Raw genomic sequence first — 27,017 nt, forward strand, 5'->3', positions numbered from 1 at the left:
ATATGTGTGTGTCTGTGTGTATATGTGTGTGTATGTATGTATGTGTGTGTGTCTGTGTGTGTGTGTGTGTATGTGTGTGTGTGTGTATATATGTGTGTGTATGTATGTATGTGTGTGTGTGTGTGTGTATCTGTGTGTGTGCATGTATGTGAGTATATGTGTATGTATGTGTGTATATGTGTGTATGTGTGTATATGTGTTTGTGTGTGTGTGTGTGTGTGTGTGTGTGTGTGTGTGTGTGTGTGTACATAGAGGCCAGAAGGTCAACATTGGATAGCTTCTCTGATCCCTCTTAACCTTATTTTTTGAGGCAAGGTCTCCTGGAGCCTGAGCTTCACTGACTGGCTAATCTGGCCGAGCAGAAATTCTCCTCTTTCTGTGTCTCCACACTGCATTAACAAGGGTGTGTCTCTGCCCCAGATTGCTGTTCTTTTCTTTTCTTTTTCTAATATGACTTCTGGGCATCTAAACTCAGTCCCCACACTTATGCAGCAGATACTTTACCTACCAAACCATCTCCCCATCCCCTGAATTTGCATTTTCTTTGGCTACATAAACGAAAGAAAATTTTGGTTCAGCCCAGATCGACAGTTGCAAGTTGTAACTGTGAAAACTCCCAAACTGTCAATGTGTGAATTGTATGATATAAGAGTTATATTTCAACAGAACTACTGAAAAAAATATGGGGTTGGGGAAATAGCTTGATTGGTAAAGTACTTACTATGCAAGCAGGAAAGTCTGAGTTTGGATCTCCAGCACCCACACAAAAAGCTGATGTAGCATGTGTCTATAATCCTGGCACTGGAGAGGAAGAGGCAGACTGATCCCTGAGCTGGCTGGACATCCAGACTTGCCTAACTGGTGAGTTCTAAAGCAGTGAGAGACCCTGTCTTTCTTTCTTTCTTTCTTTCTTTCTTTCCTTCCTTCCTTCCTTCCTTCCTTCCTTCCTTCCTTCCTTCCTTCCTTCCTTCCTTTCTTTCTTTTGTTGTTGTTCTGAGACTGGGTCTCACTCTGCAGCCCTTGCTGGTCTAGAACTCACTATGTGGACCAGGCTGATCTTGAACTCACAGAGATCCACCTGCCTCTGCTCCCTAAGTGCTGAGATTACAAATACGCTTCACCACACCCAGTTGAGAGACCCTGTCTAAATAAGGTGGATGGCACCTGAGGAATGACACTCAAGGGGCTGTCCTCTGTACCCCTCGACCCACATAGGCACACACACAGAGATGAAAGGAAACAAAAACTCAAAATGAATGGTGGCACTTCCTGGCCACAAGTCTCCACAGCGTCAGGTTTCATATTTTCACATCCAGCCAACCCAAAGTGGGGCCAGGTATGGTGGCACACATCTTTAATAGCAACATTTCATAAAACAGGGGCAAGATGATCTCTGGCATTACAAGGCTAGCCTGGTCTACATAGTGAAAGTACATACCAGCCAACAGCTACACAGTGAGACCCTATCTCAAAATCTAGCACAAACAAAATTTCTTCCTTTGGCAGCCCAAGTAATCGCATATCTTTGGGCATCTAAATCATTTGGTACTCACCAAGAACTTTATTTTTAAACTATTTTAATTACATTGGCTTATTGTTTTGTGCCTCTATGTATGTATGCCAGGGTGCCGGTGTAGAGACTGGACTCTCTCTTTCCACCATGTGGTATCCTGGGATCAAACTCAGGTTGCCAGTCTTGAGGGCAGTGCCATTACCTGCTGAGCTATCTCCCTGGCCCTTCATTTGCCTTTTCTAGATTGAGACTGTACCTAAGATTGGCTGGAAGAAATTCAACTCGACAGCGGTTCCCTGAGCCTGTGTCACACACCAGGCTCTGTTGTAGACTCTGGAACTCCCCCGTGAAAACCCAGATGAAAAGCCACTCCCTGCTGAGGCTCGGGTCCCAGTTGAGGAGATGGACAGCAGCTAGAAAGGAGTGGGAACGCACACCTGACAACGGTGAGTTCTGTCAGAAACTGAAGCAGGACAAGAGCGGTCTAGTCAGTCAGGGAGACAGAGCCCCGGGAACGACTTCACACAGGGAGGCCAGGCCAGGCCTCAGTCAGGAGGTATGCATCTGGTACCATGTATCCATTTATTTTGAGACAAGATCCGATGTAGGCCTTACTGGCCTCAAGCTTTCCACGTAGCAAAGGATGGCCTTGAACTTCTGCTCCTTCTGCCTCTGTCTCCCCAGTGGTTGGATTACATGTGTGCACCACCAGACAGTTTATGTGGCGGTGAGAATCAAATCCTAGGCTTCAAAGCATTCCACCTGTGAGCTACATACCCAGCCCTGACATGCGCTATTTCTAGCAATTATTATTATTATTATTATTTGGTTTTTCAAGATGGGGTTTCTGTGTGTAGCTTTGCACCTTTCCTGGAACTCGCTTTGGAGGCCAGGCTGGCCTTGAACTCACAGAGATCCACCTGCCTCTGCCTCCCAAGTGCTGGGATTAAAGGTGTGTGCCACCACCACCCGGCTAGCAATTCTCTCTCTCTCTCTCTCTCTCTCTCTCTCTCTCTCTCTCTCTCTCTCTCTCTCCATCCATCCATCTCTATCTCCTTTTACTCCATAAGCCCAGGGCTTCTAGCAAGCTAATTGTCTATTCTGTTACTGAGCTACACCCCACCCCAACCCTCTCTGATGCCTCTAAAAGAATTTGAAAGCCCCCAAATGACAATATGAGCTAGAAACACAGAGACGAGGGAATAGCAAGAAGGTTTAAGAAATGAATTGAGCCAGGAGATAGAGAGGTCTGTGTGAGCAGAGGCACAGGTCGGGAGCAGTCTGAGAAGAGTTTGTACTATCTGAGAAGGAAGTCCAGGCTAGCCCAGCCAGGAGGGTTGGTGAAGGGAACAGACATGTAATGCGGAGGAAACACCTCAGTCCATAGTTAAAATTTTGTTATTGAGTCACCATGGAGTTTTTTTTTTGTTTTTTTTTTTTTTATGAACTTTGACTTTTTAAAACAGCCTATTATGTTTACTGAACTGTTTGGCACCCTCTTAAATTTTGTAAGAGGTTCACTCTAGCCTTGGTGCAGGCATGCCCAGAGTCCCTAGAGGAAGGGCTGGCTGAGTCTTCAGACTTGACTCTGTGGTCAGTACAAAGGCCACTGGAGGATCTTAAGCAAATAAATGATAGGAGCGAAACACCGTTTGGGAACTACTGGCATGGAGAGTGGTGGAGAGGGTCAGAAAGAGAGAGCAGGGAGCAAAGGGCGGTCAGGAAATACACTAAGCAGGCTGAGCCTGAGGCACTGGGCCAGAGGCGGGTGCAGAAGGAAGCGGGCTACCCCCTGCCTCTTCGGGTCTCTGCCTGCCCTACACCAGGCAGAAGTCAGCATTCTCCTGCAGCCAGGCTCAGTAGCCGCCAGCCTCTTGCCTCCTTCTGTTTTTACTATGACTAATTTGTGAAAAACAGGAAGTGCTACTGTAACAGTGGCATTATTTGTGGCTGAGAAGTGAACTTTTGAAAATGGCAAGCTCTGGGTCCCTGGTACAAACACATATACTCCGGTCGGGTAGACCCTCTTCCAGCAGGAACCATTATCTCCTTGGCTCTGATATATTCCCAGGACTGGGGACAGGCTGCTTAGCCATTCTACGAGTCCCAGAGGAAAGTGAGCACGGCTGGTAGGTGCCACCAGGCACTGGGGAAGCAGGAAGGTTTACAGGGTGAGTGCAGGAAGCCCTGCCCTGCTCTCAGCTTTGGTCTTAGGGTCTCACCGTCACTGGAGGTATTGACTGCTGGTTGGGAAAGTCTGGAGACAGAGGAAGATCACAGTATATAGTGGGCAGCAGGCTAGGATTGGTGGTGGTGGTAGTGGTGGTGGTGGTGGTGGTGGTGGTGGTGGTGGTGGTGTTTGTATGGTGTTCATATGGCTGAGAAGTGAAGCTCTTGGGCATTTCCTCTTATAAAGGCACTAACACCATCGGAGAAGGGCCCCACCCTCATGACCTCATTTAAGCCCTAAGTACCTCCCCCAAATTCCACTGCATTGAAGATCAGTGAAAATTTCAACACAGGAATTCGGAGGGAAGCAAACTTTCAGCCCAGAACACCATAGGCAGAGATCATTGCTTCTAGAAGCTTCCTATCTAATTGAGTTTAGAAGCACCTTAGAGGGGAAAAAAAAGTCTTGAATTCCTATTGCTCCCACCTATTGAGTCCTTCTAACCATCTGACCTTTAAATAGCAAGCATGCAGCCGTTCCAGATTTCAGTGCTTTTCTGTCTGTTTCTGGGCGACTCCGAGGCAAACTTGACTGGCCCTCTTTGTTCTTTGACTTTGCACTCGCTTCTCTTGTAGACCGTATTCTGACCCGGAGTGTTAAGCTATTTCTCTCTCTTAGCACTTTTGCCTACATCGCATCCACCAAAGAATCCAACTGCAAATGTTTGGCATTCTTTGCATCTCTGGTCAACCACACAATTTTACTTCTGGGTTTTGAATCTCATCATTATGCCTCTAGAAAAATGGAGAGGGCATGCCCCGGGCCCTGGATATTTGCTCTTTGCAAACTGTCTTCTCCTGAGGGGTAGAGGTCAGGGGTGTTCTTACAATTTTAGGTATCTAATACAATGTTTTCATATGTTGACAGCTCACCTGCTTCAACTGTACAAGTCAATGTCATTAGGTACATCCATAGTGTTTTACCACCATCACCACCATCCACTTCCAGAACCCTTTCATCCTCCCCAACTGGTGCTCTGTGCCCATTAGATGCTAACTTTACATTTTCCTCATCCACCCCTGTCTAGCTACTGGTTTACTTTGTCCAGTGACTTCTGCCTGATCCGGGTACCTCATTACAGGTAGCATAATAGACTCCTTCTCCTTATTTCACAACGGCTCATTTCACTCAGCACAATGCCTTTGTTTATTCAGGTTGCTATAACAAAATACCACAAGCTGGATGACTTGTAAACAGCAGAAATTTATGTCTCACAGTCCTAGAGACTGGGAAGGATAAGATCAGGTGCCAGCGGATTCAATATCCAGAGTCTGTTTTTTGGTGGGAGAGTACAGATGGTACCTTTTTGCCAATCACCTGCCCTCCCTGGAGGGGAAGAAGCTAACCAGACAGGGGGAAAAAGAGTTGGAAAAGTGACCCAGGAAGAGACATGCCGAGCCTGGCACCAAAAGGACTTGCAATGTGCTTTAACACGTGATTCATGGTTTGTGCTGGGGGGGGTGGGGAGGTGGAGGGTGGTGGTGGGGGGCGGGGTATGAGGCTCAAGAGAGATAGGAAAGGTGAAGCCACAGGGCAGGTTGGAACCATCTGCTGAAGAACCTGCATGGTTGGGATTGATGCTGGGTCTGAAGGGAAGTTCTCATATCTTTGAAGCAAGGGAGGGAGAGCAGAACCTGTTCTTCCCTTGCAGGAGGCATCCAGAAAAACAAAAACAAAAAAACCACAGGCCCTGCCAGTGTCTTCCAAGCATTTTCCAAGTGTTGGAGACTGACCTAGCATTGTGTTCCTGTTATGTCAGCTAAGCCTCAGATGAGTGAGGAGCACACTGAATGCTGGAAAGCAACCTAGCCAGGTTTCAGCCCCCCCACACACACACCCCCACACCCGCCACCTAACTCAGTACACCCCCAGGGCCAGCAGCAGCTATGAGCCTGACTCCCAGATCAGGACCAGCCTTCTCACCTGTACCCCAAATGACCCAGTGCAGTCTGACATTTGGACAGTACAGATGGCAATCCCAGAGTCTGGCTTCACATTGGAACACCAGGGTAGTTGTGAATCTCCTCAATGTGCAGTGTGTGCCCCGAGGTCCAGTGGCATTAGAATTTCTGGGGCTGCTGCCCTGCTACATCAGGATTTTTCATTCTCATAGGCCATGGTGGCCTTGCCCTTGCTTAATGCTGCCTAGGGAAGGCAGGGAACTTCTGTAGAGCAAGCTGACCTTAGAGGGTTCTTCCAGCCACCAGCAACTCTGTGGCTTTAAGAGCCACGGCTGGCATCCTGCCAAGGAAGCCACCACCCCAGTACAGGCCTTGCAAGCATTGGCTGCAGGAGTGGAGCTGTAGCAGGCAGTGGTGCCTGGGGCTTGGGGCATGTAGACCGAGCCTGAGCTGGGCAGAACGAACCAGTGGCGGTGGCGGCAGCGGCGGCAGCAGGCAACCCCAGAAAGCTCCTGTGAGCTGAAGCAAAGAGATCTTTATGCCTTCCAGAAGGAAGTTCATTCTACAAGGCTAAGGAAACAAAGGGAAGGATTGTGTGTCACTCTAGTCCAGACGTCTCAAACCAACAGTAAGTCAGCAGGGAACACAACGTAGTTCTCTGCCCTAGGCAACATCCACACACCCCTCCCCACCCTGCCCCAGGAGCCCAAGGGTTTAAGGACACTGCTCTAGGGAAGCTGCAGGCCAAAAGCAATTAACAATCTTTCTGCTGGAATCCATCCGGGCCTCCCCTTGGAAAGTCCAGTCTCTGCTCGTGAAACCTGGGACCAGGAGTTGTAGGCATGCTTCTTCCCTCTCCTGGGATGGCCTTTCAAGGCATCTTCCTGTCCTTGATAACCCCAAGAGCATGTGAAGGCAAAGGAAAAGAAACTGAAATCATCGACTTGGGGTGTCTGTCAGCTTGGGGCCAGAGCCTGCTAGGGAGGAGAGAATGCAGCTCATGGCGGTAACTTCAGGGATGGCATGAGGAGGGGACAGTCCAGTCCAACACAGACCTGAGATTGTTGGCCAGATAACCACAGGCCTCAGAGGTCCCTCCCTCTCTGCCTTTGAGGAATGAGGGCTGCAGGTGAGACTAACTTACACTCAGAGTTGGCTTGCTTCCGTCCCCATTGCGGGAGCCAAGGCTGACTTGGCTCAGGTGACTGTGGCGGCATGCTTCAGACCTGTGTGTAGTCTAGTGCAGGAGGCAGAGCCCTGTGACTTTGGGAAACCTCTTCTCTAGAGTGTCCATGCCTGTCTGCTGTCGTTCTTCCTTTCTGTGTGATTAACGTAGAGGTGATAACCATCTACCCAACTTCAGGAGCATGGATGGAAAAACCACCCACGTGCCGGGGAGGAGAGCAAGTGGAGATGACATCTGCAGGGAGCAGCATGTCAGCATTGATTGACACAGAGAGGAGGGAAGGAGCATTGCAGCTAAGTCCTGTCAAAGGATGGGGAATTGAAGCCAGGAGTGAGAAGCAGAGGGAAAGCAGCCTCTGCTAGAAGGAACGGGGGAAACTGAGGCAGAAAGACAGGCAGGGTAGAATTAACTGAAAGCTACACTGGGCTTGCACACACTTATGATGAGGAATTTTTGTGCTAGCTTTCCATTGTTACGACAAAATGCTTGAGATAAGGGACTTTATGGGAGAAAAGTGTATTATTTGGGTATATGATTTCAAAGGTTTCATTCACCATAGTCCTTTGACCTGGCCGTTTTCGGGATGAGGTAAGACCTTTCAGCATGGCTCAAGCATGTGGTAGAGGAACACAGCTCAACTCACAGCAGCCAGGAAGCAAAGAGAGAAAGAGAGGAAGGGGCTAAAGACAATATTGCCCCTCCTGAGCACCCCTCCCAACTACCCACCTCCTCCAAAGTGACCCCATTTTCTGTGGTTTTTGCCACCTCCCAAAAGCCCACTGATGAGGTCAGAGCCCGCATGCAGCAGTCCCCTCCCAAAGGCGCCATCCCTGAACATCCCTTCAACAGTGATCCATGTGATCACAACCTTAGAGCATCAGCTCTTCCTTCTGGCTTGGGGACTGAATTCCAGGAGGTCAACTGGTGGCTCCTGACCTGGCATGATGTACACATGCGAGAGAACAAGAACATTTGGAGAATGTCACAGGCATATCTGAAAGATCTGTGTCAGCAGAGCAGCTGAAGTCCCCAGCTCCCTTGAACTGGGAACCTTTGAATTCGTTTACCACAGCTGCTTCTGCACCTGCCAAGTTCCCATGGATATGGCAGATTTCTGCTCTTCTTGGACTTTCTGATAAGGATTCTTTTCTATTAAGGATCTCTCTCTCTCTCTCTCTCTCTCTCTCTCTCTCTCTCTCTCTCTCACACACACACACACACACACACACACACACACACACACACACACACACACACACGCAAGCACCCACTAGGTACATAGGTCTGAACCCTCCCAGTTAATTTTGATTAAATCTCCATTCTTCAGTTAAAGATGACAGATGTACAAAGCCAAATGTACCCCTCTCCTTGACAGATTTCACAGCCTTTCTAGGATATCTGCCAAATTGCTAGATGGTATTTACATTTAAAAAAATAGAGTGCATTTTGTTATTTGGGTTTTAAGGATTTTCCATCCTACTTTAAGGCAGTTTATCACTCATGCCTCACTTGATAGCTTTCAAAGCTTTACTTCAACATTCGTAAATCCACTTTATCCTTCCATGAAGTCAGTAGTTTGGTTCTTTCCCATGCTCTCTTGGGGAAAACTGACTTGTAAAGATACTAAATGATTTGTAATGGTTGGCATCCAGTCATGGGTCTCTGGAAAATTGAACCCTGTCTTCTTTTTAAAAAAAAATTAATTTAAATCATTGTATGTGTGCATGCATGTATCACAGTGTCCTGTGAAGGTCAGAGGACAATTTTGTGGAGTTGGTTTTCTCCTTCCACCTTTGTGAATGTTCTGGGCATTGAATCAAGCTGTAGGGCTTGCTTGGCAAGTCCCTTTACCTGCAGAACCATATTGCTGGCTCTGAACTACATCTTTTTGACTGCGTGGACCTGTATGAAGAGATGCTCTGAAACACAGTGAACGAGGACACCGTCTCGTTCCAGGACACACAGGTTAGGCTTCAGGTTTGGTTGTCCAATGGCGGTGAGCCATCAGTTGGAGTACGGCATCTCCCAGCATACATCTCCTTTTCTGTAAAATGGAACAAAGCCCCGGTCTAAAAGATAGGTGTGGATTAAATGAGATTGTACATGTATTTAGAACAATGCCTGGGGGCTCTCAGGAAATACTGTTCAGCTCTAACTTTATCTGTACTTTGGGGAAAGACATTATTAGCTAGGCATAGGCTAGGCTGTAACCAGAAGTTCTTAAGATTGGTTTTCTCTGAGGGCAGAGGAGATGATTTGTCTTTCACCTAAGGGTTGAGAGGTAGGTGGTCAGTGCGAGGGAGAGCAGCAATGCTGGTCCACAGAGCCGTCCAGGAGCCCGTGTTTCTTCCGCTTTCTGTCTCCCTGTTCTTTTTAGTCAAAGTTCACTCACTTTCTCTTCCTTCTGTTCCTGCCTGTTGCAAGAGGGGGAGGGAATAGGGGTTGACGGCCTCTTGGATGATAAAATTCAGAGGACGGACAGTCCTTCCATTTATATTCCACTGGCCAGCTCCTCGAAACATGTTACCACAGGAGTGTCTGAGAAATGTAGACTCCAGCTGTACCAATTAAAGATGCTCACGGAAATTTTAGAGGTTCTCCTTCTAAAGGAAAGAGAGGGAGAATCGAAACTGTTCCATGTTCCCATAAATGTGTCCCTCAGAATTGAATTTGAAACCTTTATCTCACATGGGCTCTGCTTCATGCCTGCTGGGGGCCTGTTTTATCTCTGTGTTTTTCTTCAGAAAATCTAGGGGTAGCTCTTGGCTCCAGTGTTTGGGGTGAATGCCTCTAGCACCAGTGAGATTACCTCCGATCAACTGCTCAGGCTGTCCACAATTGTTCAGCTTTACCCTCTGTACCCAGCAAGAGTGGCGTTGCACTCTGTTTGAAGTATGTTTGTTTTTCCGGATCTTTTAGTAACTTCCCTTGTCTCTAGAGAGACACTGTCCTTTGTGATCTTGGATCTTTGGTGGCAGATGAAGAAAGGGTATCCTCTGTTGCCTGGGGGTCCATCTTTGTCTCTGATGTGTAGGGGACTTCTCCACACCTCACCAGGAAGTCTCTACAAGGTTCAATAAGCAAGGTGCTCTGGTTATAGAAGTGCCCCCCAATGGTCCGTGTGTCAAAGGCTTGGTCAACGGTCCTGTGGTGCTAGTGGGAGGTGATGGGGGCTTGAAGAGGAAGGGCCTGATGGGAGGCAATTAGGTCACTTCAGGCATTCCTTTGAAGGGAATATTTGGAGCTTATCACTCCTCTTGTCCTTTATTTCCTATCCACTGTGAAGTGAGTGTTATCTCTGTCATATACTCCTGACATGATGTTCTGCCCCTGCTCAGGCCCAAAGGCCACCCCTCTGAAACGTTTGAAACTGTGAGCCAAAATAAACCTTTCCTCTTTTTTAGATGAATTGATCTCAAGTATTTGTTACAGGAACAGAAAGCTGACGCATCCCAGCTCACTTTTCTGGTAGTGGGATGGGCAGAAATGAGAGAGTTCACTTTCCATACTTACCTGAAATCAGTCCATCAAGGAGTAGCTTAACTTGGCTCAGTGAAACAATGTGAAGGGACGAATATACCAGTTTTCTGGTTATTTTCCAGAACTAAGATTGGAAATGAACACAATAAACATCTCAGGAGAGCTTAGCTCAGGGCCAGAGAATGTGCTTTGATGAATAATGTTAGCATAGAATGAATGAAATGTATTACTGAGTGCCGACTACACACCAGACACCTACTAAATGCCTAAGTTAAGGGATTGACTTGTGAGCCTTAGGCCTAACAGAGTTCTGCAGAGATGTGTACGTTAGTCTTCTCATTTCACTTTGATAAGCATGGATTTTTCATGTTTTGTAGGAAAAAAAAAAAAGGTTACTCTCAGAAAGAAAAATAGTGGGGCTGAATTTGATCCTTCCCATCCCAGATCTTCCTATTGTTACCTCGTCTGCAGCTTGCCACTTTCTTTGTTGAAGACAGAATCTGTCTCATATACAGGATGACACTGACCACTCAGCTAAGCACTCCAACCAGTGATAACTGTTAAATGAAGGGAGGATTTCACAAGGCTGTGGTGGTCACTTTTCTCTCTATCCTGTCTTCTACCCACTTTTGTCTACTTACCCTCCTATCCAAACCCATCCAATCGAGCCCACATCTGGAATGCCTCTGCCCTGCCCCTTCCCCAGGGGTGTTAACTACGCCGGAGGAACGTGGTTTAACATGGGTTCTTTGAACTATTAACTGACTGGTCTCTAAGGCTGCCTGAAATCTTTCCAGTTGTCCCTAGATAGCTCCCTGTAACTAGGCATCGCCATCTTCTCCTGATTGATCTTTTTTCCTCAGCCCTTTCTCAAACCTCATTGTCATTGGCACCGGATAGATCCTGACCATTGACATACCTGAATGACACTGAAGCTGTAGGAAATTTGAGGTACCGAGGCCCACCCTGACAATCACTTCAATTTCTTTCTTCCTTTTATCTTTCTTACGCTAGGAAGAGGGGTAATCCTGCCCAAGGCTGCCCCATCTCTCCTAGAACCTCCCTCCACCCATTGCATGCTCTCTCTCTCTCTCTCTCTCTCTCTCTCTCTCTCTCTCTCTCTCTCTGTCTCCCTCTCTCCCTCTCTCTCTCTCTCTGTCTCTCTGTCTCTCTCTCCCTCCCTCTCTCCACCTCTCAGTCATGACTTGACCTGGTGTTTAATTCAAACACTTCTTTGTCTGAAAACGGCCATGTGCTTGTGTTTCACGCTCTCTAACGTCACCTTTGAGCTTCTCTTACTCTTTTCCTTCACAGCCAAGCTTCTTGAAAGAGTTGTCTACACTGGCTGTCTACACTGCCTCCCGCCTCAGCCCTCCATCGCCTGGTTTGTATTTCCCTGACCTCCCTGCCTGTGCTGAAGTCATTAAACAGGGCCATACTCCAGGTCACTTGAAGCTGTTCTTAGACTTGATAGCATCTCTCTGGGACTAGATATTATTACATATCATGTCCCTGTGTCTCGCAGTGGCACTGCTCTGGAGACTTCTATCTTGATAGACATATTTCCCATTTCCTTTACAGAGATTCCTGTTTGTGTCACCCAATGGCTCAAGAGTCCCTGTCCTGCCCACTGCCCTTCTTGACCTCTGCTCTGACCTCTGGTGTCTTCTACCACACAATGGGAGCTGATGGTTTCCAGCTTTCCCCGTTCCATGCAGGTCACCTCCCCAGAATTTGATGCTCAATGCCCAGCCTCTGAGGACCACTGCACAGGGATGTCACATGATTCTTCCTGTTTAGCTTGTAAAAGCCAAACTCATCATCCTTTTCTTCCAGGGTTTGCCCTTCTTAAGTCCTTTCTTTTCATGAGTGTCACGGTTTGCCTGTTGACTGTTTCAAGAGAAGGAGATCTAACCATTACAGTGGATTCCTCTTTCTCATTGTGACTTTGCATTCCATCAGGTCAGGCCTCACACCTGCTGAGTAGACCGGTTCCAGTGCCTTGAACCCTTGTTTCTTTTCATTCCCCTGCATTTGGGAAAGTCCTGATTGCTTGGGACAGGTCACACAATTGTGGCAAGGGTCCTCAGGGACCGTCTTTACTTTTAGTCCAAGCAGTGGCTGGACCATTGCTCCAAGGGCGGCTGCCTACATCTTCCTTGCTCCTCTGTGCTCCTGATGCTCTCCCACTGGTGTTAGATACTTTCCTCGTCGCTGAGACCAAATACCTGCTAGAAACAGCGCAAGTGGAGAAAGGTTCATGTGAGCTCACAGTCCATCATGGTAGGGAAGGCAGGGTGGCAGGCACAGCTCAGTCCATGTAGGTGGGAGCAATCAGGAAGCAGAATGCTAGACTAAAACTGGAGCTAGGTTGAACCTTCCCAGGCCTACCTACTTCTGTTGACCCATTTTCTATCCAGACCCTAACTCCTGAAGATTCCACAACCTCCTGAAACAGAGTCACCAGCCAGGGATCAGACATTCAAAAAATACAGGAACCTGTGGGAGACATTTTAGATCTAAAGCATGGTACCAATAAAGTCACATTCCTTTATTTTAATCATATGACCTTCTGGTCAGTCTCACCAGCCTTCCTAGCCCCTCATCACTACTGATGGTGGGACCCATCACTTGGGATGCCAGCCTGTCTCCTAGTGCTAAATTCTATTAAAACTCAACTAATGATGCACTAACTCCCTAATGCCACAGCTACTTCTCTCTCTCTCTCTCTCTCTCTCTCTCTCTCTCTCTCTCTCTCTCTCTGTGTGTGTGTGTGTGTGTGTGTGTGTGTGTGTGTGTGTGTGAAAGAGAGAGAGAGAGAGAGAGAGCGCGAGAGCGCGCATAGCCATGTACCACATCTGATGTTCATCTTACTTCTACGAGTGATGTCCCTCTTAGCAGCCCATGCACACATGTGGAGGTGGCTTTACGAATGGAAAAAGAAATGAAATGTACTTTTTCAGAACCTTGTCACTGTCAAAAAGCCCAGTGTGTCACATTGTGACACCATCTAGCATGTTTCCAACATTTTGGGTTTTTTGTTTTTTTGTTTTTTGTTTTTGAGACAGGGTCTCCTACAGTCCATGTGGCCTGGAACTTGCTTTGTAGCTGAGGATGACATTGAACCTCCTGCTTCCACTTCCCAAGTGCTGGGATTATAGGCAAGAGCCACCACACTTGTCTGTTTCTGACTCTCAAGCAGAGCATTTCTTGGCTTTAAGTAGTCTTACAGAGCTACACATTCAGCTAGCAGAGGGCACCACGTCCCCCTGTTGCCTCTTCTCTCCAGGATCCCCCATTCATGGCATCATGGCCTTTGGCCTGTGAGGTCCATGAGTCAGCAGGACTTAGGACTGGACGTGTGAGATAGGTCCTCTGTGTGGCAGCTAACTGGTAAGCATCAGGCCTGCCGTTGGACAGTGTGCCTTTCCTCAGTGATGTGGCTGCGGGGGCTCTTTGCACAGGCCTAGCAGAGGGATCGCCTATACCTTGCTCTGACTGTAGCATGGTTGACCAGGAACAACGCTCCACACTTCCTAGTCACCTTCATCTTCAGGAGAATGTTGTTATCAGACTTGAAATTTAGCTACTGTTGCATCTGCCCTCTGGGATGATAGAGTTGCTGTCTTGATGATTTAAGCCTGAATTACTGTCTGAAACACGTCACTAGGCATACCTGTTTACAGAGTGTGGGGTGCATCAGGACCTGCCTTTTCCTTTTCAACGTAGGTTTTCCTTTCCCTCCTGGCTTTTTCCACAGGTCAGCTGTTTCCATAGGGTAATCGAAATGGCCACAGGTAGCCCCTGCTTACATTGTTTTTGCAGATAGCAATTTCAAAGACATGGAATATTATTTCCCTGCAGCCACACACAGAGTGACTCCAGGAGTCATATGACCACCCCTTGACCATCCCTGGGGCGGAGGGTACATCACTTGCTTAGCATGCCTGAAGCCCTGGGTTCAGTCCCCAGCATTGGGGGTGAGACACATCATGTTCTTGAGGAAGGGTTATTTTGATTGGTTATCTAGGTCTGAAATACAGACTGAAATAACAGCTCCACCAGGGATGAGGAAGGACAATCTTAAACCTTTCGGGTGGGGCTGGCAAGATGGCTCAGAGGGCAAAAGTACCTGCCACCAAGCCTGAAACCTGAGTTTGATTCCTAGGACCTCTATGGTGGAAGGAGAGAACCGACTCCTGAAAGTTGTCTTCTGACTTCCACACATGTGCTGCGACAAGTACATACATGTACACACACACACACACACACACACACACACACACACACACAAACATAACGAAGTAATTTTTAAAATCTTCTGGACATGTAACAGCTTCTTTGGGCTGCCATGAATCACACGTCACACCACAAACACCAGAAGTGTGTCAGCTCTATGTTCTGGACAGCAGGACATCTAATCTGAGAGTTGGCAGAACCACACCCTCTGCAGGCTTCTGGAACATTCTTTCTGACCTGTCCTGGCTTTGGTGGTCCCAGGCTGTCCTTGCTGTCCTGGCTTAGGGCCTCACTCCCCCTCCTTCACAGGCCACCCTTTCTGTGTCTCTCCTATTCTTTGTCAACTCTTTCTTCATAGATGTTGCCATTGAATTTCAGTGCCACTGGGTTGGCCCACAGTAATCTCATTCCAAGAGTCTTCATGTAACTGTATCTACAAACACCCTTTTTTCCATAGAAGGTCATGTTCACCGGTACCAGGAACTCAGACTTGGATGTATCTTTGGGGAGAACCACAAATCAACCCACTACAAGACAGGAAGAAATGATGGCGCCCAAGCACCACTTTTTGACTGCCCAACACCCACCTTCCCTAGCTAAACAATTTTGGAATCACTAATTACAAAGGTAGCTGGTATGTAGTCTTCTTGGTCATGTATGATTGTTGCTCTTAATCTACCCTTTAGTTACTTTTTTTTTTTCCAGAGCTGAGGACCGAACACAGGGCCTTGCGCTTACTAGTCAAGTGCTCTACCACTGATCTAAATCCCCAACACCCCCCCCCCCCCCCGTTTAGTTACTAATGACAAATGCAAATACATGCAGCATTTAACATGGAGATGAAGAGGAGACTGTGATAAAATCTGGTTGTGTTTGATAATGGAGAGGGGAGGGAAGGGCATGCTGTTGTCACTCACAGAGTAGTCCATTGTGACAAGAAACCTCTTAGTATCTGCTGAAGAATATAAGTCCCTTCATCAACCAGAGGATGCTGGACAGTACTCTCCAGGAGACTTGCCTTACCATTGCTCTCAGGGAGGACAACAGTGGAAGTGTCCCCGACTCTAGCATCTATTTGCAGACCAGAGTAGAGAAATCTGGGGTTGGCCTCTGGTAGTTGAACGATCTTTTACTGTAAGTGGCTTGATTGGGGTCCCTCAGGCAGATGACTGCTCTGCCTCTTCGCCCTCGGCGCGCCTCTTCTTCTGCCCTCTCGGCTCCCGCACGGCCCAGACCCTTGGGTCCCGCCCCTGGATCTGGCCTCTGTCATGCCCTGTCTCCTGGCACTCTCCTCCCCTCTGCCTCCCGCTGGCTTTCTGCCGCCTTGCCTCTGCTACCTGGCGCTGGGTGGTGGCTGTCTTCCCCGCTTCTGTTCGGCTTCGTTTGTGTAGCGGCCGGCCTGGCTGGGGTGGCCTGGGGGCTCATGGTTCTGCCCTGCCCTCGCCGTCTTCTGCCCAGACTTGTGCTGCCGCATGGGGCACGGTCGCTGATTCGTCCTGTGTTGCTTTCTCGAATTCTTGGTCAGTTGGTTCTGCACCCGGCGCCGTGCGCTTCTGCCTGTGGTCCTCTTCCTGGCTTCCGGGTCGCTGGCCTCCGGGACGAGGCGTCTCATTCTTCTTCTTACTTTCGTTTTTTTGTTGTCGTTTCCGTGTGCTGCTCCCTACTGTGTTGTGTGTATGTGTGTGTACATGTGTGTGCATGCATATGCATGTGCAGGTGTTCATGGTAGCCAGGTCAACCCTCAGGTGTATATAGTTCCTCAGAGGTAGTCCACATAGTGTTTTGAGACAGGGTCCCTCACTGGGACCTGTGACCCACCAATGGCTGGCCAGCAAGTCCTAGGGATCCTCTTGTCTCAGCCTCCCCACTCTGGGATTACAATTTAGATGTGTCCATGCCCAGCTTTTTACATGGGTACTGGGGATGGGACTCAGGCAAGTAGTTTACTGGCTGACACATCTCCCTAGCTGCGAGAACGTTCTTTTCTTGTAAAACAGGCTGAAGAAGTGGCCCACACATCCTATCTAGTTATCTCCTCCTCCTCCTCCTCCTCCTCCTCCTCCTCCTCCTCCTCCTCCTCCAGGAACTCCATCTATTTTACAGCTTGTTACTGATCATACAATTCAACATTGACAATTTTCAGTGTAAAGTTCAGAGGCATTGAGTGATCCGTATTATTTAGCAACAACACCCACCACCTCCTCCTCCAGAAATTTTTCTTCATCTCAAACTAAAGCTCTCCCTTATCCCTGTCCCTTTCCCAGCCACTGGGAATGACTGCTCTGATATGCTTACTATCTTTGTGCATTTAGCTCATTCAGATGCTTCCCATAAATGAAATCATAAAATACTTGTCTTATATCTGGCTTCACCTGCAGTGGCTTTCCTAATGTCTTCAATGGCATTTCTATATTACAGCATGCGCAAGAATTTCACTCCCTTTTGAATAGATTGCATTATAAGTATATATGTAATTTGTTTCTTTGTCATCCATCAGTATTGTTTTGATTGCTTCTGCCTTTGGGCTGGAGTGAATGATGCTGTTAAGAACATGGGTGAGCCGGGCGGTGGTGGTGCACACCTTTAATCCCAGCACTTGGAAGGCAGAGGCAGGTGGATTTCTGTGAGTTCAAAGCCAGCCTGGGCTACAGAGTGAGTTCCAGGACAGGCTCCAAAGATACACAGAGAAACCCTGTCTCAAAAAAAAAAAAAAAAAAAAAAAAAAAGAACATGGGTGCATAAAAATGTAAATTTCCTGCTCCCCATCCTTTGGGGCACAGACCTGAACTGGGTTTGCTGGAAACATGGTCATTCATTGTTTAACTTTTCGAGGCAGAGCCATTGGATCTTCAAGGAGGCTCCACCGTTTCACACTCACAGCAGGAGTGTTCAAGCGTTTACCTTCCCCTAAATCCCGGCCAACTGTGTCTCTGCTTTTACTTTTGTTTTTCTCAGTAGACTCCTAATTATTTCCTTGTGGTTTGATTAGCACTCTGCGATGGTTCGATGGTTCGTGGTGCCAGCCTCTCGCAATAGCTCCTTGATTTGTACATTTCTTTTGGAGGAAGATTTATTTAAGCCCCTTGCCCACGGTTTAATTGGGTTATTCATCTGTTGTTGTTGAGTGGTAGGAGTTTATATTGCTCATTCTTAATCACTGTAGTTCCACGAATTGTGAGATCTAGAAGAGGATGTATCTGGGGTTTTGTTGTTTAGAAATGATATGACATTTCCTGGCCCTTTGCTCTTCCATATGCATTCTGGAATCAGAGTCAGGCATAGTGGCACATACCTGTAGCCTCACCTACTTAAGAGGCTGAAGAAAAAGAATCACCCATGTTCACAAGGTTAAGGCCAGCCTAACAACATAGAAAGACCTCATCTCAAAAATATATTTGAATTGGTTTGTTGAGTTCTTTTAAAATAAAATATTTCTAAGCTGGGGAGATTTCTCTGTTGATATAATGTTTGTTGTGCAAGCATGAGTGCTTGAGTTTAAACCCCAGAACCCATAGGGGGAAAGTGGGTGCATATAATCCCAATTCTGAGGGGATGGAGACAGGTGGATCTCGGGAACTCAATGGCCACCAGCCTGGCTACTTGATGAGTGTCAGGACAGGGAGAGACCCTGCCTTAATAAAAAGGTGGATGGGGCTGAGAGATGATACTCAACATTGTCCCCAGGCCTTCGTGACCACATGTGCCTGCATATATATGTTAATAAACACACAACACACATATACAGCACATACACATGAACACACACACACACACACACACACACACTTACTAGAACTTTGGTTGAAAAAACCCAGAATGCATATGCCAATATAGAGAAAAGTGACATATTTGTGGTACCAAGTCTTTCTGTCATGAATGGAACTTTGTCTCCAATTATTCTTCTTTGAGTTTGCTTAGTAAAGGTCTCCATAATGGGATCTCACATGTCTTAGGTTTGCATCTGTGGATTTGATATTGGCTGTGCTTCAGTGGCCTCAGGCTGTCCTGGCTTAGGGCTCACGGTCATCACTCACCTCTTTCACAGGCCCACACCTTCATGTTTCTTCTACGCCTTGTCTTTTCTTTCTGCACAGAAAAAGAGTGTTTGTTGATATGACAGGGAGACTCTTGAGATAAGGTCGCTGATGATCAGCTGAGTGGCCTCAAGTCCAAAGGGCAAGCAACATCTAGGAAGGTTTAAGATGTCCCTCCCATCCCTGCTGGGGCTGTCAGTGTAGGGGGTCAATCAAAATAATCCTGCCCCTTCCTCATGAACATCAAGTGTCCCCACCCCCTGCCCAGTCCTGGGGGTTGGACCCAGGGCTTCCTGTGTGCTAAGCAAGTACTCTACCACTGAGCTGTTCAAATAAATATCCTATGTCTTTGAAATTGTTATCTGCAAAGACAATCCAAGCAGGGGCTACCGGTGGTCATTTCTGTCACCCCATGGAAGAAACTATGATTGAGGAGAATACCCATATCATCTACAACTAAGTTATCAAATTCATAATAGAATTCAGAAATTTTTTGACATAAAATCAATCCCTACAAGTCAATTGCATGCTCATTTACCACTAATAGTTAGAGAATATAATTTTGCAAGATACCGAAGCTGGAACATATCAGAAAGGAGTGTTCCAGAAGCCTACAGAGGGCTCCTGCCTTCTAGAACTTTAAGCTAACACATTTCTGGTGTTTTTGATGTGACATGTGATGTGTGGCAGTCCAAAGAAGCCATTACATGCCCAGAAGGGTTTTTATCACATTTTTTATTTATTTACAAGTGTGTGGAAGTCAGAGGACAACTGTCAGGAATCTCTCTTTTCAACATGTAGGTTCTAGGGGTCAAACTCATGTTGTCAGGCTTGGTGACAGGAACCTTTGCTTGCTGAGCCATCTTGCCAGCCTCACCCAGAAGGTTTGTAACAGGCTGGCCAACAAGTCCAAGGTTATAGAGAGGCTGTGCTGTGGAATAATGCTTTTGTACACTGGTTTAATAAAATGCTGATTGGCCAGTATCCAGGCAGGAAGTATAGATGGGATAAGCAGACAAGGAGAATTCTGGGAAGAGGAAGGTTGAGTCAGGAGACACCAGCCCGCTGTCCAGGGAGCAGCATGTAATGGCACACAGGTAAAGCCACAGAACACATTGAAACATATAGATTAACAGAAATGGGCTGAGTTTAAGTGTAAGAGCTAGTAAGTAGTGAGTTTGAGCTAATAGCCATGCAGTTTTAATTAATAGAAGCCTCTGTGTGTTTACTTGGGTCTGAGCAGCTGTTGACCAGGCAAGAAACAGGAAAACTTTCAGCTACAAGGCTGAGAAAGTATGACCATCCTATTAGGAGTGAAGAGATACCAACTGTCTGACAGTTGAGCCCCAAGGAACTGGGATTTCTCCAGGAGTCTCTCACTGGAGAAGGAAAAGGCTGGGCCCTGATGCCAGCCACAAGGGAGCCTGTGTCCCAGAAAGAGATTTTGCATAGTGCTAACACCTTGCAGGACAGACCACAGACCTTGTGCCAGGAGCCTAGACAGGATTCCCTCAGAATACTTAGTTATTCACACCTCTTATTACCGCCATTTAAAGTTAAATCTCCTATCAGCACCCAAAGATGGACTTGGAGGATCACTGGTCCCTTTTATACGTTCCTCTTTCTACTGTGGCCACAATGAACAAATCCCTCCCTGCTTCTCACTATCACTTTCCTCTTTTGTGTCTGACATAGGGTGGGTCATCAAGCCTTGATTTTTAGGGCTCCCTCTGCCCAGGCTTTGACCCTAACAACTCCAGTAACAAAGAAATTGAAAGCAGACACAGCTCTTAGCTGAGCCATGACAGAGCAGAGAGCCAGGAACAAATGCTGAGTTCCTCCAGGTGGCCAGAGAAGGAGCTAGGAGCTCAGTTTCGGAGCTGCCTGGGAAAGGGGCCCCCATGACAGGCAGTTTCTGAAGTGAAGTGTTCAGCAGGGAAGCCACTGCTGAGTGTCAACCTGGACATAGGGTCACAGGCTTGTCACCTGGTGATCTTGTGATCTATACACCAAGTGGTCTGAGGACTCATTGGTATATCCTTCCCTTTAGAAATTTCAGGTGAGTAGATTGCAACATTCATTGGTCGGGGTGTAGTTCTTGAGTGTGTGTGTATGTGTGTGTGTGTGTGTGTGTGTGTGTGTGTGTGTGTGTGTGTATGTGCGTGTGTGTGTGTGTACTTGTTTGTGTGTACATATGCATGTCTGTGTGTATGTACATAGAGGTGGTGAATGGCAATGAACAATGTCAAGTGTCATTCCTCTGGCACTGTACACTTTTTTTTTTTTTTTTTTTTTTTTAGGTAAGATTTGTCACTGGACTGAAACTCCAAATAGGCTAGGGTAACTGGCAAGTGAGCCCCAGGGAATCCTCCTGTCTCCACCTTCCCAGTGCTGAGATTACAAGCATGTGCCACCACACCCAGCTTTCTGTATGTGGGTTCTCATGCTTGCCAGGCAAGCACGTTACAACTGTGTTATCTCCCTAGCACTCCCCACTTTTATGGCTTTGATAAGTCTGTGTGTTCCTAATTCAGTAAGTTCAAAGGTCATAGCTTTTTACTAGTACAAATCGATTATTTATTATCTTGTACCTCATGGCTATGCTGGACAGGTGGTGGCTGTGTACTTGCACAAATGAGATGAGGAGTTCTGCCTTAGTGCCTACACGCAGGGGGAATAGCTCAGAGGAAATTGCTGCTTTACACAGAATGTAGCGACTGAGCACAGTGATAGACAGCCAGAACACCACTGTTCTACAGCAGTTGGGGAAAGAGTGCAGCCTGTTCCTCACAACTACTTGGGTGCTTCTGTGAATATGTGTTGCTCTGATTTGGTTGATAAATAAAATGCTGACCTGCCAATAGTGAGGCAGGAAGTATAGGTGGGATAAGCAGACAAGGAGAATTCTGGGAAGAGGAAGACTGAGTCAGGAGACGCCAGCCCGCTGTCCAGGAAGCAGCATGTAATGGCACACAGGTAAAGCTATGGAACATGTGACAACATATAGATTAACAGAAATGGGCTGAGTATAAATGTAAGAGCTAGTCAGTAGTAAGCCTGAGCTAATGGCTGAGCAGTTTTAATTAATAGAAGCCTCTGTGTGTTTACTTGGGTCTGAGTGGCTGTTGCCTGGGCAGGATGCAGGAAAACTTCCAGCTACAGGGTACCCTCTACCCAGGTGATAAAACTGAGGTCCAAAGAGGTTAATTAATCTGCCCAAGATCCATAAGGGTAATAGCAGATCTGCATCTTGGATTTTAGTCCATATTCATCTTATCTAAATGTGTGGGTTTTTTCTAAACCAAGAGAGAGAGAGAGAGAAAGTATATATGTGTGAGTCTGTGTATATCCATTCTTGTGTGTATGTGTGTTTGTGTGATTGTGTATCCATTCTTGTGTGTATGTCCATTCTAGTGTGTGAATGTGTCCATCCTTATGTGTGAGTGTGTATCCATTCTTGTGTGTGCATCTATTTATTCTTGTGGGGGAGGTACTTGGAGGACAACCTCAGCTGTTGGTCCTCCCTTGCTCCTATGACTGAGTCAGGGTCTCTCTTTTGTTGTTCGCCATGGTATATGTCAGGCTATCCAGCTCATGGGCTTTCAGGGATTCTCCCATCTTCATCCTCCAGCTCACTATAGCAGTGGTTCTCAACCTATGGGTCTCGACTCCATTGGGGTCGAACAACCCTTTCATGGGAGTCACCTAAGGCCATCAGAAAACACAGATATTTACATTACAGTTGATAACAAAATTACAGTTATGAAGTAGCAATGGAAATCACTTTATGGTGGGGGTGTCACCACAACATGAGGAACTGTATGAAAGGGTCACAGCATTAGGAAGGCTAAGAAACACTGGCACTATAGGAACATGGGGATTATAAACACACACTACTGCACCCAACTTTACAGGTAAAAGTTTGGGGGCTCAAAATCAGACCATCTTTTGTAGCCAGTTCTTTACCCATCGAGCCATTGCCCCAGCCCCTAAACATGCTATTAAATGCTACCCCACTTCTCCGTGATTCGTGCAGCAAAAATGGCGTGGAGCCAGAAATGCGCATGTTTAGTGAGTGCTCCAGGATTCCAATTCAGGCAGAGAGCCACACTTTGAAAACAGTGCATCTCGTAAAGAGAAACTGAAATGCTTCTCACAGAAAGACGGAAGTACTCAACAACAGAAAACCTCTAGGATGGAAGCCAGGCATGATGGTGTACATACTAATATGCCAGCATTCCAAAGCCTGAGGCAGGAGGATCGTGAGTTTGAGGCTAGCCTGAGCTACATAGGGGTGAACCTTGTCTCAAAAACATACACACACAAATATATTTTTTAAAAAAATCTAAGCTTTACTTATTTGAGGCTAAAAGGGTTGTGAGATGGAAACATGGCACATTTCTTCCTATCCCTTAGGGCTAGGTATCCTCACCTAAACCCCTCACTAAGCCTGCCCTAAGGAGGCGTGGCTTTTCCCCTTGCTAACAAAGACCCTTGAGCAAACACATACTGATAATTTGATTTTGTGCGTGTGCGTGTCCATGTGTGTCCATGATATGTGTAGGCATGTAAGATGACAACTTTAGTAGACTCATTTCTTTCCTACCTTTGTTTGGATTTCTTGACAAAACTAAAATCTCAAGCTTGCAGAGCAAGCATCTTTACCAACTGAACCATCTTGTCAGCCTGTGGTTTGGGATGTTTTTGAGACAGGGTTTCATGTGTTTCACTCTGGCCTCAAAGTATGACCTTGAATTCCTGACCTTCCTCCCTCTTCCTCCTGAGTCCTGGGATTCTATGACACTCAAAATGCTAGTGAATGTTCCAAGGAACCATTTCATCCCTTGATTGAAAATACATACTGAGCTCCTGGCAAATCCCTTTCTGCTTACTAATAAGTCAAACCTGATGCTCAAGTTGTCAAATCTAGAAGTGTCCGTGGCTTGCTAGGCTGAGACCAGAGTAAAAAGCCTTTGTTGTCATCTAAACACAGTGAACTTGGACATGAAACAAAATGGCTCCAGCCATGAACACTTACGGGACCACCATGGCTCTTCAGGAGCCAATCTATGTGTGACAAGGAACGAGATGAAAACTTCTCCCCACCTGGTGGCCAATGTTTTTTTTGAGCTTCTGTAGTTTATGTTGGCTCCTGGGAAAGATTGGCCATCACCCATGGGTCAGGGAAGACATATGCATTTGAGAGCCAGCCACTGGTCTGTGCTCAGCACAAGACATCTAATGGGATAAGGCCATGCCTGGCATTGCTTTTCAGTTGTTTGACTTCAATAATTTAATCTTCTGAAAGCCCAGGGAGATGTTGAGATTATTATATTTATTTGATAAATGAAGAGACTGAGACACAAATATGCAAAGCAGCTTGCCCAAGACAACCCCAAGACAATATTTTTTTTAAAAAAGATTACACATGTTAATCACTTAGCCTGGTGCCTGTTTTATTTTGTTTTGTTTTTTAAGTACCCAACAGTCAGATCCCTGAGAAAATTTTAGTTATAGTAGCTCCATGTGCCATTTAATATGAAGAGCAATTGAGGAAAATACCAGAAATGACTTCTGGTCTCTAAACAACATGAACACATGTACTTCCCCTCCCCTGCACACATGTGAATAAGAATATACAGCACACATTTAGAAAATGTAACTTTGGCCACTGGAAAATCAAAGTAGGAAGAAAAATGGAGCCTCGTGGTCAAGAAACATATACTCCAACTAGAGAGATGAAGCAACATAAGATTTTAAAAAGGGCCAGGGAGATGGTTCTGTTCTTTAGTTCCATGCTGAGCAAGCATGAGAACCCTAAGTTCAGATCTCCTGCACCTATATAAAAGGTGGGTGCAGCAGTCTACTCCTATAACCTAAGGGTTGGGGATACTGAGACAGGAGGATCCCTGAAATTCATTGGTTAGTCAGTTTAGCAGAATCAGTGAGCTGTGGGTTTAGTGAGAAACACTGTCTCATGATCATGATGATACTGGTGATGGTGGTGATGGTGGTGGTGGTGATGATGGTGATGATGGTGGTGGTGGTGGTGGTGATGGTGATGATGGTGGTGATGGTGGTGATGGTGGTGATGGTGGTGGTGGTGGTGGTGGTGATGATGGTGGTGATGGTGGTGGTGGTGGTGGTGGTGATGATGGTGTGATATGTGGTGGTAGTGGTAGTGATGGTGGTGTGCTAGTCATCACCGTCTTTGTTGTGGTGGTACAGAAAACAACTGAAGAAGACACGAGAAGTGACCTCTGGTCTCCACACAACATGAACACATGTGTGTGCGCACCCCCACCCACATATGCAAATAAACATACACCACACGTTTAGAAAGAGAAGCCTACAATTCATGAGGGCTGCTTTCCGAATCTGACCTTAACAAATTTTAAATATGTAGCCATAGAGGAAATGTTTCAATTCATTTGGGGCTTCAGTAGTCCTCATGAGACAAGTGGAGACACTGCCGATCTCTAGCCTCACTGAGGTGTGTGTGTGTGTGTGTGTGTGTGTGTGTGTGTGTGTGTGTGTGTGTATACTTGTGTGTGCATGTGGTCAGAAGGGCATGCACACATGCACAAGCCTGTGGCAGCCAGAAGCCATTGTTGAGTGTCTTCTCTATTGTCCCCCACCTTATTTTCTGAGACAAGGTCTCTCACTGAATCTGGAGCTTTGTTCATTCGGCTAGACTGGTTAACCAGCAAGCTACTGAGACCTGCATCCCAAAGCTGGGATTGCAAACATATGCCACCATGCCTGGTTTTTTACTTAGGTACCAGGGATCTGAACTCAGGTCCCCATGCTTGTGTTGCAAGCATTTTACCCATCAAATCATCTCCCAGCTCCTGAATGAATTTTACTGTTAGGATCAAGTACTTGGAAGGCACTTGTTAATGGCACATGGATCTTATGGGATGAGGAAGAAAATGAAATGGAGTAAAGCAGCAGAAGGATGGATGTTGGAGTTGGGTTTTAATGTGGTGAGGAGCCTGAACCTGCAGGGAGGACTCAGTGTCCCACTTGCTTTCAGCATGATGGTACAGAGGAGCCTGCTTGAATTGCTTTAAACAGTGAACATGCCCATGCAGGCAGAGAACTAGTCAATTCCGTGGTAGGGCTATCTGGGTACTCCCAATGGTGCCATGGCTCCAGCTGCAGCTCTTTCCAAGGTTTCCCTCTATAGGCAGGATTATGCTTCTGGTTTTGTGTAGCATGGTAAATTGGCTGGATCAGATCCATGCCTTGAACCCATAGCCAAAACTCATTTTTTTTTTTACTTGAGGTGTCCTGAGAGTCATTTTAATTCAGTGGTTCTCAACCTTCCTAATGCTGTAACCCTTTAATATAGTTCTTCATATCATCATGACCCCCAACCACAAAATTATCTTTGTTGCTACTTCATAACTGTAATTTTGCTACTGTTATAAATCATAAATGTAAATATTTTTGGAGATCTCTATTTGTCAAGGGGGGTTCACAACCCACAGGTTGAGAACCTCTATTCTAATTGGGCCGGCCTGGACTACATTGACCAACTCCTGCATGCAAGGTGAGAGCCTAAGTCACGTGCTGTCCTTAAGTAGAGCCTTAAGTAGAGTCTGGTTCCTTAGAAGCATGTGGATCCCCTACATAGAAATCTAGGCTTCTTACAGAATCAGCCAGAATGATCACAATATAGGGAGTTGTTTTTTAAGATTTATTATTTTATGTATATGTCTGTGCCTACATGAGTTTATATGCCCCACATCTATAGATACAGGACCCCATAGACACAAGAAGAGGGCACCAGATCCCCTGGATCTAGAATTACAGATGGTTGTGTAGTGGGTGCTGGGAACTGAACCCAGACCTTTGCAAGAGAAGTGAGTATTGATTGCTGAGTATTCTCTTCAGCCCCAGGAGTTGCCTTTATAAAATAAAAAGACAGGAAGGAGTAAGCTGCACAAGAGAACAGCATAGAGGTCCTTTGTTCTTGAGAGTAAGTTGTGAAGTATGGAGCCTGAGAGAGAGAATAGGTGTTGAAAGTGCCTAGTGTGAGCTGGAAGTTTCAAGGCAGTGTTTACCAGCACACTCAGTAAACAAGCCTCTGTTGTCCTGATTGGTTGATAAATAAAATGCTGACTTTCCAGTTGCCAGGCAGGAAGTATAGGTGGAATAAGCAGACAAGGAGAATTCTGGGAATAGGAAGGCTGAGTCAGGAGACACCAGCCTGCTGTCCAGGGAGTAACACAGGTAAAGCCACAGAACACATGGGAACATATAGATTAACAAAAATGGGCTGAATTTAAATGTAAGAGCTAGTCAATGGTTGGCCTGAGCTAATGGCTGAGCAGTTTTAATTAATAGAGGCCTCTGTGTGTTTACTTGGGTCTGAGCAGCTGTGGACCGGATGGGACACAGGACACTTTCAGCTACAGCCCTCTTTCCT

The 27,017-nt window shown here is 46.5% G+C and overlaps 1 protein-coding gene across 3 annotated transcripts in view; it reads left to right on the forward strand.

The window, feature by feature from the left end:
• The window catches only part of Dglucy (D-glutamate cyclase), a 134,336-nt gene that overhangs the window by 45,834 nt on the left and 61,485 nt on the right, over positions 1–27,017 (forward strand). Inside the window, exon 1 of one of the 3 annotated variants that reach the window (XM_036205825.1) lies at positions 6,085–6,272. The exons of 1 other annotated variant lie outside the window; for it this stretch is intronic. Coding sequence is in view for 1 of the 2 variants with exons in the window: in XM_036205823.1 (XP_036061716.1) it covers positions 6,761–6,773 (13 nt within the window). In the remaining variant the exon portion in view is untranslated. Of the gene's footprint in view, positions 1–6,084; positions 6,273–6,751; positions 6,774–27,017 lie in introns of those variants that run through there. One more of the 3 variants, XM_036205823.1, reaches the window with a different exon arrangement.

The sequence above is a fragment of the Onychomys torridus genome, chromosome 14 (assembly GCF_903995425.1).
Source record: "Onychomys torridus chromosome 14, mOncTor1.1, whole genome shotgun sequence".
In the NCBI taxonomy this organism is placed as follows: Eukaryota; Metazoa; Chordata; class Mammalia; order Rodentia; family Cricetidae; genus Onychomys; species Onychomys torridus.